Here is a 16,062-nt window from a genome sequence, read left to right on the forward strand (position 1 = left end):
AAATACACTAGGTTAGTGTTTAAACCGAGTTTGTAGCTTAAATAAATTTTGAGTTCAGCTGTCAGAAAAGAATAAGAAGAATGACAAACAGGCCCTGATGGGTCTCATTGTTCTTGTTCAGCGATGATGTCCCAAAGTCTGATGAGTGTGATCGGACGAGGAATTCTCCACACGTGACTGGTCGCTAATTGTTCGGTTTTTAGTTCTATCTTGGTGGATCATTTTGAGTATTTATGTTGTGTTGAGACAATGGAGTGTCTGGGCCATCCCTACTTTCGAAGTTTACCGACTTCTTCATATTATATTCATCACAAGTTCAGGTCCAGCCTTGTCGACCAATGCAGTTGGAAAAGGACTGAACGTCACATTGAGTGGGTGCTTCACGATGCGGCACCCCGCGTGACCAGGACAGCGTTCACAGTGACGTCACATTCCCACGGAAATCAAATTTTCACAAATATCGATTAAGAAAATGTCGAAAGCTGTCACTAAACTTTTTAACGTTGATCAAAAAAAGAAAATCATACAAATTAATATATAAGGAGAAAAATATTGTTATTGATGACGCAGTGAAGTGATTCGGGTTCTGAAACAGACATCTCTGTGTTGTTCGTGGATCCGAGGAGAATTCCTTCCGTTCCTCCACGTTTCAACCAATCAAAAGGACGAATCGCCTTCCTCCTTGGTCATTACCATCCCTCAGAGGTTATCCCCACCCTCCACTACTTTGACCAATCAAAGCTCGTTCTGATCCAGAGTTTGTCAGAATGCAGCACGAGGTACATCGCCGAACGTGATTGGTCCAATAGTATCACGTGCTGCCGAGGATTTGCGATGCAGCATGAGGTACATCACGAACATGATTGGTCCAGTCCTGTTTGCTGGAATCGTCGTGCATAACACACGTGGTGTCCTTTGACCAATCAGGAACAGAGCAGTTACAGTATCGTTTGCTTCAGCTCGATTGGTCTTGTGGTGTTCTCGAGTTTTTTTTTCGTTCGAGTTGAATCTGTGAGGAGATAATTTTTTTCTTTCTTGTTGAATCTGTGAGGAGATTCTTTCTTTCTTGTTGAATCTCAAGTTTCGTGTTTTTATCGAGCATCTTCACCGTTGTTCTATTGAGTGGTTCTGTGACCTCTCATTGTCTCCTTCCAGCACAAGGGATGGTTTCCCGCATAATGTGGCTGGGATTAGTGGGATATTTCTCCTTTGCAAACCCATTCATTTTGCGTTTCCGTGAGTTCCGTCTTTCCATGTGCTCGTGGTGTGTTGTGCTGTCTGGGTGTGCGCTGAGTTCTTCCCACACCCACGTGCGACGAGAGTGGTTCTGGTTGTGCGAGTTAGGATTCTTATTGCTCATGACTTTGAGTGCCCTCACACACTCACACACACACATACACACACATACACACACTCACACACATACACACACATACACACATACATACACACACACACTCACATACACACACACACAAATACACACACATACACACACATACATACACACACACTCACACACACACACATACACACACACACATATACACATACATACACACACACTCACATACACACACATACACACACATACACACACACACATACACACACATACACACATATACACACACATATACACACACATACATACACACACACACACACACACACACACACACACACACACACACACACATCACACATACAAACAAGCCGGTAGGCGGACATGGGTAGTCGCCTACCCAATAGAACCTGACGCGATGGGCCCGTTCGATGGGGAATGAACTGAGGATTAAGCACAAGAAAATTCATGATTCTGGCTTCAAGGGGAAATGCTGCAGATTGTTTTTTCGTTAAAATACCCCCACATTTAGAGGTTTTTCGGCCATTGCTAGGCAACGGATTGGTCCACAGCAACGGTTCTTTCTCACACATAACTAGGACATACCATGAACCCACCATACCAGTTTCATGTATATCTGACTCATAGTCTCTGAGATATAACGAACTTCGTTTTTTTATTGTTTTCGACCAGGGTTCATTCAAAGTCTATCTTCTCCGACAGTTTTCATAGGATCCGGCTGGAAATTTTTGACAATATGGCTGAATGTACTGCCCACAGTCGCTCGTGGTCCGATTTTTGATTTTCGAAAAAATAAATTTTTTATGATTTTTCAAAAATTTCAGTCCTGTTTCTAGGCAACGGTGGTGTCCATAGCAACGGTTCTCATTTTCACACAACGAGGTCATGGTATGAACCAACCAACCAAGTTTCATCGAAATCGCCATTGTATTAACTGAAATCGCCATTTTAAATACTGATATTAAGGGTAGAACAAATCTCAATTTTTTTTTTTCGACTCGATCGACGACCCAACACACACACATACACACACATACATACATACACACACACACACACACACACACACACACACACACACACAGACACACACACACACACATCCTCTGCAGATTTTGATGGAGTTTTACATGTTGATAGAATATTTTAATTGGACGTTAAAGGCTGAAACATGAACTTTGACCTTTGTGTAGATTTTCCTTGTGATGGGGAGACCCACTTCAAATGCCAAAATGGGGACTGTGTGACTGCATCCTGGCGTTGTGACGGCCTATATGACTGTCGCGATGGAAGTGATGAAAAAAATTGCGGTGAGTAAACCTTCACTGAAGGAAACTTTGTTTTGATTGTTACCCTCTCACTGAACGATAGGGAATTGCATTTGGATCCATTTGTCTGTCTGTTTGTTTGTCCGCACAGAACTTTAGTGTTTTTCTTCGCACATCACTAAAATGGTCCACAGAAAAAAATGATGACGTCATCAGTCATGTGATTTGGTCACTATATATATATATATATATATATATATATATATATATATATATATATATATATATATATATATATATATATAAACCTTCAAAAATCTTTGAAGTGGCCGAATAGATTTTCGCGCATATGACGTCAGAGGTCACATGGTTTGGCAGCCATATTGGATTGAAGAAATAGATAAAATAATGTTTTCTCTGGAACTGCCGAACCAAGTGATGAGAAACTTCACAAATGTGATCTCGTAGTGATGGGGAACACATGTTTTAAATTTCAACTTGATCAGACGCATGATCTGGCAGCCAGAATTATTAAATTTATTGATCTGTATTTATTTATTTATTTTTTAATAAGGCTCACTTGGCTGTGCCTGAATGGGTTGAGGGTAGAGGAGTAGAATCTGAAATGTGAACCCTATCCAACTTCCTACTAATGACTTCATCTTTACTTTTTGCTTAAATGCTTTTGATATGGAGCAAGAGCCATTTCTCCAGAGGAGGAAATACTGTTAAGAATCTGGAACCCATCACACACAACAGCCAGGGTCCCTTTAGAACAGTTATATCGGTAAGTGTGTTTATAGTTAGGGCCCCCTTCCTGTGTCTAACGGGAACTACATGTGTGCGCTGCGGGGATTCGTTTACAACACGCCTTCACCTCGCTTCCTCACACCGACGCCATTGTCTACGTGCGTTCGACCACGTACGTGGGCGGAGTTTCCTCGGCCACCAGAGCTCCGACTCCGCCCCAGAGAGATGGAATGTTCCCCGCGACCAATGAGAGGCGAGACGTCTCAGACATCGACTTTCCCACGAACCCTGGAGCAATGGGAGGCGAGACGTCTCAGACGGCAAACTTGTTGCGGAAATGTGCCCTTAATGTGTTATTAAATATAGGATTAGCCCAGATCCCCCTTTAAATGCATGTTTAGTCAGGTTGTTTGGTAATCGTACGTTACATGTGTGTCGGGAGGTGTAGCAGGCTGTCCAGTGTTCATATGGTGGTGGTGTACCGAGAGGCGTCTTCTTCTTCTTCCTGCCCCCCCTGTTAACCACCCAGCGCCCTGAGAATCAGTCACCAAGACGTGCCAGCAACTCATTGGCGGAGAGCTGCTGCAATCTCGAACGATGGACCAATCACGGATCCGCGGAGGCGGTCCAGAAGAGCGAGCCCCAAGAAGGCAATGGAGAAACTGCTAGTGTCGAGTCTGCGATCTGCTGTGTGAGGAGTGGTTTGATCGAGTCTGCAATCTGCTTCGTGAGAAAAGGCCCGCCCCGAAAGGCAAGAGGAACTGCCTGAGGTCTCTCTGCGATCTGCTCCGTGAGAGAGAGGCCCACCCCGAAAGGCAAGAAGAACTTCCCAGTAGAGACTGCGATTTGCTTCATGAGGAGTGGTTTGGTCGGCTGTTCCTCCTCGGTTCTGGATCCAGCCTGAGGTCATCCAGAGGTTCATCCTGAGTCCAGTCATGGAGCCTCTGACTGTCCTGACTCCCTGCACGGCTCGATACGTCTTTCATCCCATCGATCCGCCTGCGGAGCCCATCACTGGGATTGGCCTAGTCTGGTGTACGGGCCAGGCCTGGATTCGCATACTGGACCTTGTGAGACACCAGCAGGAACACACCATAGATCTATCTCTCCTGTGCCATCGACCTTACGGGGGCTAAACACGTTGAGGCTGGTGCGTGAGCGGTGCGACAAAAGGAGGCCGTCGCCGCCATCTTGCCATGCGGCATGCGCGAGCGATGCCGACAGGAGTACGAGCGCCATCTTGCCACGCTGCATGCTCGAGCTTGGGCGCTCAAATCCGACAACATTGGCTTGTCACGAGCCGCATTCGTGCCTTCGACACTTTTCCTCTCGTCCATGAGGCGTCACCAAGTACTCCGTGTCTTGTCTGGATGTTGTCTGCATGTTCAGGCCGAAGGTTTATTTCGCTCGGGCTTCCTTCGAAACCCACATCCGTAGCTCCCGAGTTAAGAGCGGGTTATAGATTAATTATAACATTCATGAATGCTTTGCTTGTGTCGTGTTTCCTCGATGTGTCCCCAATAAATCTGGCTGAGTTATACGAGATTTGACGCCTTGAATTTATTCGTGCCGCGCCGAGGAACAATCCGCTCAATCTAGTATATAAATGGCAGTCCTTCTGTCTGTCTGTCTGTCTGTTTGTTTGTAACCAATAAGCTCCAAGACCAGTGAACCAATCTTGATGAAACTTTACACACATATAGACTGAACATTCAGCTCCAGGATGCGCAAAGTGGCTTTCCATAAAAATGAAAATATATACATATCTATACATAAAAAAATTACATTTCCATTAAAAGAAAAAAAAGGCTTTCGAATAGTGCGCCAGCGTATTAATCGTAACAAAAGGCTTCATGGTTAAAAACTCTAGGGTTTTTTGAAATACAAAATGTTCGTATTCATTGACTTTTTAAACATACACATTCTCCTCCTGTTATTTGAATTCTCGAACTGCACGCGCACGGCAACTAACTGCTGATAGATCTGCTCATGAAAGAGCCAGGCAAGCGGAGTCGGCTGCAGAGAGAGAGAGAGAGAGAGAGAGAGAGAGAGAGAGAGAGAGAGAGAGAGAGAGAGAGAGAGAGAGAGAGAGAGAGAGAGTCGTGTTACTGCTGATATATCTGCTCATGAAAGAGCCAGGCAAGCAGAGTCGGCTGCAGAGAGAGAGAGAGAGAGAGAGAGAGAGAGAGAGAGAGAGAGAGAGAGAGAGAGAGAGAGAGAGAGAGAGAGAGAGAGAGAGAGAGAGAGAGAGAGAGAGAGAGAGAGAGAGAGAGAGAGAGAGAGAGAGAGAGAGAGAGAGAGAGAGAGAGAGAGAGAGAGAGAGAGAGAGAGCGGCGCCTAACTGCAAATAGAGCGTCACACCGACGGGCGAGAGAAGCACAAAACTCACGTTCCAGCTTTCTCGGTCCGGGTTTTGGCAAGACTTCAAGGACAGTTGCCACTGCTGCTAGAAACATTGAGTGGCTCAAGGGCGCCTTCAACTATGATCTGTCTGAGGATTACGGCAGCATAAAGCCTTCCTTCCATAAATCTGAGGAATAGAAGAAGCCTTCCTAATTTTCTCCAGACAACTAATGCCTCAGTCTAACTAGCGTGAGGAAAATAGGGCAAATTTCCTGGGTATTACTGGGTACTTCAGCTAGTTTGTATATAAAACCAAAACGGGCTATGGACTGGCAGGCTTCGCTAAGTCTCTGACAAACCCAGTCTGTAGCCGGGGTCTATATCCCCAACTGGCAAGGCCCAGGTGTACGTTGGTATCGTGATCTGAGGCACGTGACCAGAGACCTGTGCCGAACAAGCCGGTGTTATAACCCCTGAGACAGCGGTGCTGTTAAGTGCCGCCGAATCTTCAACAAACTTTCCCACAGCCTCTCGACCAATGAGAGGTGAGTCATCTCAGACATCGACTTTCCCATGAACCCCGGACCAATGGGAGGCGAGACGTCTCAGACAGCGAACTTTCCCACAGCCTCTCGACCAATGAGAGGCGAGACGTCTCAGATGGCGATCCTTCCCACGACACCCCAGCCCGCAGGAGAAATGCAATACGTATAAGAAATGCCAGGGCCTTGGAAACAGCGTTAGGGTTGGGCGATCGGGTTTGAGGTGCCTGAGATCGACACGTCTAGTCTCGTCGGCTTGGCAGTGCTCGAGTCGTCTCTCGTCTCGTCCACCTGGCGTCTGACGCTTTTCTTCTGTCCCTGGTGCTTGGAGTGGCATCATGTTGAGGGTTCGAGTCTCGTCGAGCCGGATCGTCGAAGACCACACGAGGTGGACATGTCCAAGCGTAGGCTCTGGTCTCCAGCTACCTGTTCTCGGGCTGGAGGCCTTCAATAAAGACCATTGGGGTCCATTTATGTGTGTGTGTGTGTGTGTGTGTGTGTGTGTGTGTGTGTGTGTGTGTGTGTGTGTGTGTGTGTCTGTCTGTGTGTGTGTGTGTGTGTGTGTGTGTGTGTGTGTGTGTGTGTGTGTGTGTGTGTGTGTGTGTGTCTGTCTGTCTGTGGGCCAGTCTTTAAGTCGCAACTGGATAAGTGCTTTTTGCTTGTACATTGATTGCATTTCTATTTGTCGTGATAACTCTGCTCCTTACGTCCCCCTTCCCCCCCCCCCACCATGGTGAGCAATGGGAACCATATGTTAAATGTGTCAGTTCGTTTTGTGTTTCTTCTATTCGTTTAACACGGTGCGTGTTGGGGAATTAGCCAGGGTGTTACCGCTGTAAAGGGACATTTTGACCGACGGAAGCTCAGTGGCCATCCGCCCGGGTCGCACAAAGTTCGAGTACACTAGCGTCTCGTTCCATACGAGCATCGTCGAAGGTGAATTTCCCCGGTCGTTGGACGACGTGGGTATTTAGGTAAATTGAAATTGGCAATAGACCCTTCCCCACGTGGTCGACCTCTGGGCGAACTTCGGTCCGATAAGGGACCCGTCGGCTCCGGAGTTATCCGGGGTGACGACTTATAAATTCCGGGTGATCGGTGGAGCCGACTCTCCTGCTCCATCTCGCGGTCGTGCTCGTCGCCGATACCCGGCCCCGCAACAATACTTCAACAAATCAAGTAGTGGGCACGAAATGGGTTGCCAGTTTGTGAAGAGCAAGGTAGGGTGCCAGACTGGATATAAAACACACAAGATGTCCATTGGAATGTTCTAACTTACGATTTCTGTTGAGGTTCAAAGTGTCATCTCACAAATAAAATTTGTCGTCGGTCTGTATGTTCACGTTTTTTGCAAAGACCGCTGGGCATGCAACCACCACATTTAACACACAGACCAAGTCTGATCCAGGGATTGTCCTAAAGGTATTTTCATTCACCACCTCAACCTTTAAAGATCCTTCATAATCTAAAGATTCCGAAGACCCCGTACACCCTTTAAGACGATCAAGAGCCTGAAGACCCTTAAATACCCAAAAATCAATAAGACCCTTTCAGACCTCGAAGACCATTTAAGACCTTGATGACCCCAAAGACTCCTAAAGACCTCGAAGACTCTTAGGACCCATGAGACCCTTACGACTCGGTCCATGCATGAAGCCAGATGTGTATTAATTGCATCAGTTGCACCCTGACCACACGTACATCCATTAATTGTGTACTATTGCAATGTATGTGTGCCTGTTGTTGATTTACTGGTTAGATTGATGGGTTTGGGACCCTTGAGTCCTGAGTTCAAATCCTGCTTTACTGTTCAATTAATACTAGCTGGGGTTGACTCAGCCTGCCATCCTTCTGAGGTCAGCAACCTGAGCACCAGCTTGCTGGCATGATTGAGCTGGTCAGGTATCCTGTGTTGAAGTGGTGACCCGTCCAGGACAGGAGACTGCTTTGGCAGCACTGATGCTCTCTGCAGAGTATGATCCCAATGCATTGGATTGGATTCTGATGACTGCAATGAAGGACTGTACCTATTTGGTCTTCCATTTTAATTGATTTATTTTAATCTCAATCTAAATTGAATAATAATAAAAACTTCATCGGACAGTGTTGGGTGTCCCATCAAAGCGGCACGGCTTGTTACCCGGCTTGGTACCTGACTTGTTACCCGGCTTGGTACCTGACTTGGTACCCGGCTTGGGACTCGGCTTGGCACCTGGCCGGCTTGGTACCCGGTCATCACTGCCAGCAGTTATAAAATGGTAGTTATGATTACATCTCTTATTAACTACGTAACACACCTCTCTACGTAACTACGTAACTCTCGGACTCTCTGGAAAATCCTCTATTTCTCTTTGCCGATGACTCCACCCTCTGCCGTACCATCTGTCATCCCTCAGACCGGCAAGCAGCAGCTTCTTCACTCACTGCAGATCTGGATAAAATCACAAACTGGTCCAACACGTGGAACATGTCTTTCAATCCAGACAAATCTCACACTCTCACTATGTCTCTTCGAAAGGACCATTTACAAAACCCCCCCATCCACTTTCTCAACAATCCTCTGGAAGAAGTCTTTTCTTTCAAGCTTCTCGGTCTCACTATCTGCCATGACCTTTCCTGGGAAAGTCACATTTCCAACCTTGCCTCAAAAGCCAGTCGCCGACTGGGAATCCTCCGTCGTGCAAAGTCCTTCCTCGGCCCTCTTGAGCTCCTGACTACTTACAAAGCTTTTGTCCGTAGCCTGATGGAGTACTGCTCTCCCCTCTGGGCTGGTGCTCCTGCCTCCCACCTTTCTCGGCTTCACGCTGTCGAAACCAGGGCATTTAAGATCATCGGCATCTCCCGCAATGAAGCTGAGTCTTTGGGCCTCTCACTCAATCACCGCAGGTTGGTCGGTGGTCTTTCTGTCTTCTACCGACTCCTCTCCAGCCTTGCCCCCCTGCTCTCTCTGCGATTTGTCCCAACCACATTTCCACAGGGCGCTCAAGGTCCGCCAACAACCCCCTTCTGGTAAAACTACCAAAATCACGAATCACTGCTCATCTTCACTCTTTCATTCCTCTTTTTCCCGCCTTTGGAATAAACTTCCTCACTCTATTCTTTCCCATTCTTCCCTCCAGGCTTTCAAAACAGCTGTTCACCACCACCTCTTATCTTCCCCCATCCAAATCCTCGATCTTTTCTACCCCCGATAATCCACCCAAGCCCACTTCCTTCAATTCTCCTGCTTTCCTTCCTGAAAGTCCCTGTAATGTCCATCTTCTCTTCGCCATGTTCCCCGTCCCATCCCCATCCCTCTCCCTTCCACAGTTCACCTAATGTGTCTGTTCCCCACTGTTTTGTCCCTTCCACTCCCGCCCCTCTTGTCTCATGCCTCCTTGCTGTGAGTTGTGTGTTAGCTCTCATACGAGCCTCGACCAAGGTATACAAAAAAAAAAAAAAAAAAAAAAAAACCAGTGCACAAACACCACACAACACAATTCCTGGTGAGGGTGTGCAATCTCGGATTGATCTTTTTCTTGTTTTCTTTTTGTGGTGGATGATGCAGCTTCTCAATCCTGCACGCTTTTTGAATTTGTTTGTGGTGGAGGTAAATGCTTACCTAAAAATTGGGTTTGTGATGGAAAGGTGCACTGCGCCGACCGATCTGATGAAGATCCAGCAACCTGCAGTTAGTTCAAGTCCTGTTTGATTTTCTAATATGGAGTTTAATTATCCCATATTTTGCGTGAAGCATATTAACATGATCTATTTGTTGGTGCTATGACTATTTTCGAGCTCATTGGCCTGGTTTTTGGGTTTTTTCTGTCCCCTTCATGACAAAAACAAAACAGACCTGTGGTCTTGCTTCAATAGTGGTGATAGCGATGCCTCACAATGCTTTTGTTTCAGACAATAGGACCTGCCCTCCTGAGGAGTTTGCATGTGGTGGTACGGTGTCAAGTCAATGTGTACCAAAGGCTTGGCTGTGCGATGGGAACGAGGATTGCGACAACGGAGCCGATGAGATTGATTGTGGTAAAGATGCTGTGCATTCATTGGTTGAGTTTATTTCATAAGCTGATGACCGGTGCACGTTTACCATGGACTGTGAGGAGGTTTTGGAAACGTTTATGGGGTGGGGGGTGAGATATGCATGCTGGGAGTCCTTTGCCAGGTCGATGGTATGGGTTTGGGATTTAATATTTAAATGCTGTCTCGTGGTTTTATATAGAACACGGTGGTTACAAAGAAAACGTTGCTGTTTGGATGCGTTTTATCATCATGGGAATACCCTGCTATGCTGCCATTGCTCCCCGAACACTGCCTTCCCTCCCCCTCCCCTCACAGTTTCTTCACTCGCTCTTGCACTGCCTTCCTTCATTCCCCACCCCGCCACGCTTCCTTTTTCCTTCAGGCTGCTTCATGCTGCCTCCCCCTCCCCTTCACGCTGCCGACCACCATTGGGTGGTCTGACCCCACGTGCTTACGTCTTTCGTCCCAATACTGGTGCGGATGCAGAGAGGGATCACCATCCTCCCACCAGCCCACACCCACTTTCATGCTGCCTACCCCTCCCCTCAGGCTGCCTTCCTTTCCATCTCTCGCTGGCTTCCCTTCCCTCCCCTCTTTCTGTCTACACTTCCCTTCCCTCTCTGCCTTCCTTTCCCTCCCCTCTCACTGCATTACCTTTCCTCCTCTCTTTCTGTCCACACTTCCCTTCCCTCTCTGCCTTCCCTTCCCTCCTTTCACACTGCTTTCTTTTCTTCTCATGCTATCTTCCTCCCAAACTATCATGCTATCCTCCTTTCGTGGGAAAGTCACATTTCCAACCTCGCCTTCAAAGCCAGTCGCCGACTGGGAATCCTCCGTCGTGGAAAGTCCTTCCTCGGCCCTCTTGAGCTCCTGACCACTTACAAAGCTTTTGTCTGTAGCCTGATGGAGTACTGCTCTCCCCTCTGGGCTGGTGCTCCTGCCTCCCACCTTTCTCGGCTTCACGCTGTCGAAACAAGGGCATTTAGGATCATCGGCATCTCCCGCAATGAAGCTGAGTCTTTGGGCCTCTCACTCAATCACCGCAGGTTGGTCGGTGGTCTTTCTGTCTTCTCCCGTCTCCTCTCCAGCCTTGCCCCCCCTTCTCTCTGTGATTTGTCCCCACCACATTTCCACAGGGCGCTCAAGGTCCGCCAACAACCCCCTTCTGGTAAAACGACCAAAATCACGAATCATTGCTCACCTTCACTCTTTCATTCCTCTTTTTTCCCGCCTTTGTAATAAACTCCCTCACTCTATTCTTTCCCATTCTTCCCTTCAGGCTTTCAAAAAAGCTGTTCACCACCACCTCTTATCCCATCCCCCATCCAAATCCTCGATCTTTTCTACCCCCGATAATCCACCCAAGCCCACTTCCTTCAATTCCCCTGCTTTCCTTCCTGAAAGTCCCTGCAATGTGCATCTTCTCTTCCCCATGTTCCCCACCCCATCCCTCTCCCTTCCGCAGATCTCCTCATGTGTCTGTTCCCCACTGTTTTGTCCTTCCCACTCCCGCCTCTCTTGTCTCATGCCCCCTTGCTCTGCGTTGTGTGTTAGCTCTCATACGAGCCTCGACAAGGTATACAAAAAAACCCTCCACCACCATACAACTCTCTGGGGGTCGAGGAGAGGAACAGGGGTCAAACAATGTGCGAATTGGACAAATGAAAGTTGTTTGTTTTTTTTATTTTTTATTTTTTTTTATCAGTCAGAGCTGCTGCTCGGATCAATTCCACAATTCGTCTCTCAGGTTAACAACAGATTCTAGAGGTTATCGTATGTGTGGAAATTAAATAAAGGCACAAATACTGGTGCGGACTTTTCAACGATTGAAGGAAAACATCCTTCCTTCCTTCCGTTCCCCTTCCCTTACGCTTACCCCCTCCAAAAGCACCCCCCGCCCCCCACGGACGTCTCTGGGTGGTGTCCGTGTGTTGTTTCGTGCAACCCGTTTGAACATGATGTTTTAATGTTCGCAATTTCACTCAATCCTGTACTAATGTCATCATTACGGGACCATTCCCACTGCCCCCACCCCGCTTTCCCTCAAGTCCCCCTATCAAACGCATGTCCAGAACACCCACTTCCCCTCCCTGCTACTCCCTCTCTCCACCGTTTCATGAGACTCCCGGAATGTATAGTGACGTGTCGTGAGGCCTCGCTCTCCTCCAACCCTTCCTCGCTTTTCCCCATAATGGAGACCATGAATTGTGTTAGTTTTCATTGTCATGATCTCATGTTTATTCCAACATGTGCATCGACAGGTGTAGGTGAGCTTGCACCTGCACCACCTACTGACATTCCCAGGAAAACTCCCGGCATGACATCGACAATGAAAGGTATTATGTTAACTTTTCCTCGGTTTGAAAGCTCGAATTGAAGTTTGTAAAACGTCTAACAGGAGCTTTTAATCCCTTGACTATTTGATCCAAGAATTGAACATGTCACCTGGCTCCACAGGTGAGACGACTCTTGCACCTGGCTCCACGGGTGAGACGACTCTTGCACCTGGCTCCACGGGTGAGACGACTCTTGCACCTGGCTCCACGGGTGAGACGACTCTTGCACCTGGCACCACAGGTGAGATGACTCTTGCACCTGGCTCCACGGGTGAGACGACTCTTGCACCTGGCACCACGGGTGAGACGACTCTTGCTTCTGGCTCCACGGGTGAGACGACTCTTGCATCTGGCTGCACGGGTGAGACGACTCTTGCACCTGGCATCACGGGACAGACGACTCTTGCTTCTGGCTCCACAGGTGAGACGACTCTTGCACCTGGCTCCACGGGAGAGACTCTTGCACCTGGCTCCAGGGGTGAGACGACTCTTGCACCTGGCTCCACGGGTGAGACGACTCTTGCACCTGTGCGGAAAGTCCTACCTGCAACACCCAAGCCACCACGTATCACCATCCTCCCAAATCCCCACACAGGTTTGTAGGTTTGAGTTGGGAGAACAGGATGTTCATGGGTTGTATTGAGGTTTGATTTGCTTGTCCACACCATGTCGTTCAAACTCAATGACTGGACGTTTGACAACTTTGGTTTTAATCATGTTTTGAGTTTGCATTCTAATATTATTATTAATTTATTTATTAGAGCTTCCATCTGTTATCCAACCTGCAGCATTTGCTGATGTGAATCGACTACTTTCCATCTCCAAAGGTAATTGCCATTTTTAATTAGTTTGACTGATTGCTTGTCATGTTCTTCAGACAAATTTTTTTATTTCCCAACGGTGCTGCCCACCTTTCCCAACTGATTGTACTTTCGGCCGATGTTCTGCCTGCTTGTCAAAGCTTCAAGAATAACATTGCATGAAACGAGCCATCCTTTACTCTCAGAATTCATTCCGTTCTTACCTTTCAGCTGAACCTGCACTTCAAGGAAAGGTAAACAACTCTTCTCCAGCAGCAGCTGCTGTAATTGTCCCACTTCGTAAGTATATTTTTTTTCCATCCTTGGTTCCGACAATCTCCATTGATTTGTCAATGTGCTTCCATTCAAGTGATCAATGAGATTTCACAGCTGATCTGAACAAACTGCTCCCCCAGTGCTTCTTCTGGCTTGTGCTGCTGGGTTCTACATTTTCCGCAACCGGCGGGTCCTGGAAGTCAAAACTTCACGGTTTGAGGACCCTGAATACATGAAGACTCCAGATGGTGAAGAGTTTAAAATGCACCGTTCATCTACAGATGACCACACGTACCATGATGTAAGAAAGGTTCTTTATTAATGAGGTTCATCAATACCTGTCAGGCACTTTTCTGAACATTTTGTTTTGCTCTCAGATGGCTGGAGTGAATGAAGAGCAACACTGAAGATGCTGCAAGGTTGACCAAGTCGAACATTATGGTGTTTCTCTTTTGGCCTTTTGACTGTGAAATGTCACCGTCGACTCCCTGACCCTGGTTGTGAATTCTACTTGAATGTGAAACGTCATGTTTTTTTTATTTTTTGTTAATTTTCGTGCCATTGAAATGTTCTGTAATTTCACCGATGTTAGTTGTTTCACTAAACTATGAAGAGTGGCCCGACAGGATCCTGCACTATTTGTACGAGTGTTTTTAAAAAAAAATTTATATATTTTTAATATAAACAAGTCTGAAGATGACAATGGGTTTACGAGCAGTATTTGACGACGTAGATTGTTTCAAAAGTCAAGGATGAGACAATGTGATAATTTTTACCAAGTTATAGTTGAAAATATTGTCATCCTCCCTCTTAAAGTTTGGGCGGTCGGATGATTTTTATGTCAAAATTCACAAATTTCTGAGTTGTTGACCTTGTGTCCTTGACCTTGGGACGAAAATGAAAAATCGGACAACGACAACTTTCAGATAATTCATTTTGTCATTCAAATACCGAAGAACCCATTCCATTGAGTCAATTCCCTCGGAGAAGATAGATTTTTAATCCGACTTCCCCCTAAAAATGGCTATTTTTTCGGCGTGGCTCCAACCACAATGGACGTAGCACGCCGTCATCCAGGAAAACACAACTCGACATTGATATCGAACACATAACCAAGTTTTATCAAGATCGGATCAAAGTCCACCGAGTTATGCTCTGGACAGACAGACAGACACACAGACATAACGAACATAGTGGTCACTCTGACTGGCGCTCGTGAACCAATATTTATTTCCTGTTCATGTTGGCTTTATTTCCTGTTATTGAACATATCCAGCTCAGAGCACCTGTCGAGCCATGCTACTAAACCCTGGCCAAAGTGTGTACAGAGTTGTAATTTCTCATTTTTGGAGTTAATTTACATCCACATGGATATTGTATTGATGTTTGCACTACTGCTGCCAAATGTGATTGTCTTGACTCTGATTGTATCCAAATTACTTTGAACATGCGAAGGAAACATTTGAGTGAAACAATTTGTTCAATCTTGTCAGTGTAATCCTGCTATGTTTCTTGGGATTTGCATGTGTATGCTCCCCTTGTGCGTTTCTGTGTGTTTGCTCTCTTACGATCCTCCACGATGGATACAAAAATAAAATAAAGTATGGCTGGGATACAACTTCACCGATGACGTCATCGTCACTCGAACACACCCCACGGGGAGTTGATGACATGTGCCAAGTTGATGACATCGCCGACTGGGGATCCTCTGTCGTGCAAAGTATTTCCTTGACACACCTGAGCTCCTGACCACACATAAAGCTTTCATCTGCAGCCTGATGGAGTACTGCTCTCCTCTCTGGGCTGGAGCTCCCACCTCTCACCTTTCTCGGCTTCACGCTGTGAAAGCTGAGTCTTTGGGTCTCTCACTCAGCGCAGGCAGGTCGGTGGTCTTTCTGTCTTCTCCTCCCCAGCTTCGCCCCCACACCCCTGCCCCACCCGCACTGTCTAAGATATCCCCCCCCCTCATATTTCCAAAGGGCACTCAAGGTCCGCCAGCTTGTTTCGAACCTCACATTCCCTCATTGTAATCTGAACTTCCTTATTCTGAACTTAACATTCCCTCTTTCTATTGTAAACACCCTTCTTTGAAACCTGACATTCCCTCGTAGTCTGAACTCCATTTTTTATCCCCCCGCCGCGGGGCGGAAGGGGGATATTGTTGTCACCCGGGTCGTCCGTCCGTCCGTCCGGCTGGCTGGGCATCAACATTTATAGCTGTGAGTGCGATAACTCATAAACGGTTAGCCATATCGATTTGAAATTTGGGTCACACATGTACAACCTGAAAAAGAAGAACCTCATTGATTTTGGGCGTGGCCGGATCCAAGATGGCCGACTGGTGCGGCCATCTTGAAAAAAAATGTT

At 46.9% G+C, this 16,062-nt stretch overlaps 1 protein-coding gene across 9 annotated transcripts; it reads left to right on the top strand.

Annotated features, from left to right (window-relative positions):
- Nucleotides 1-706: 706 nt before the first annotated feature.
- LOC147008362 (uncharacterized) lies at nucleotides 707-15,318 on the top strand. Of its 9 annotated transcripts, XM_085864913.1 has the most exons (11): nucleotides 899-1,011; nucleotides 1,156-1,236; nucleotides 2,560-2,676; nucleotides 9,817-9,939; nucleotides 10,161-10,286; nucleotides 12,545-12,619; nucleotides 12,741-13,214; nucleotides 13,381-13,446; nucleotides 13,651-13,719; nucleotides 13,836-13,996; nucleotides 14,073-15,318. In XM_085864913.1, the coding sequence occupies exons 2-11, from the start codon at nucleotides 1,164-1,166 to the stop codon at nucleotides 14,100-14,102; spliced, it is 1,314 nt and encodes a 437-aa protein (XP_085721039.1). In that variant the 5' UTR covers nucleotides 899-1,011; nucleotides 1,156-1,163; the 3' UTR covers nucleotides 14,103-15,318. The 9 variants fall into 9 exon arrangements, with proteins under 9 accessions (XP_085721046.1, XP_085721039.1, XP_085721045.1 ...); XM_085864912.1 differs by having other exon boundaries at nucleotides 919-1,236; XM_085864915.1 differs by having other exon boundaries at nucleotides 919-1,236; nucleotides 13,836-13,943.
- The last annotated feature ends 744 nt before the right edge of the window (nucleotides 15,319-16,062 follow it).

The sequence above is a fragment of the Eptatretus burgeri genome, chromosome 19 (genome assembly GCF_056783735.1).
Source record: "Eptatretus burgeri isolate ZD-2024b chromosome 19, Ebu_testis_v1, whole genome shotgun sequence".
NCBI classification, from domain to species: Eukaryota; Metazoa; Chordata; class Myxini; order Myxiniformes; family Myxinidae; genus Eptatretus; species Eptatretus burgeri.

What these genes read in the sequence shown, in the direction of transcription:
- LOC147008362 (XM_085864913.1), top strand. Translation starts at nt 1,164, where the DNA reads ATGGTTTCCCGCATAATGTGGCTGGGATTAGTGGGATATTTCTCCTTT. An exon ending in AAGTGATGAAAAAAATTGCG is followed by an intron (nt 2,677 to 9,816) that starts GTGAGTAAACCT and finishes TGGATGATGCAG; the next exon opens with CTTCTCAATCCTGCACGCTT. An exon ending in ACTACTTTCCATCTCCAAAG is followed by an intron (nt 13,447 to 13,650) that starts GTAATTGCCATT and finishes CTTACCTTTCAG; the next exon opens with CTGAACCTGCACTTCAAGGA.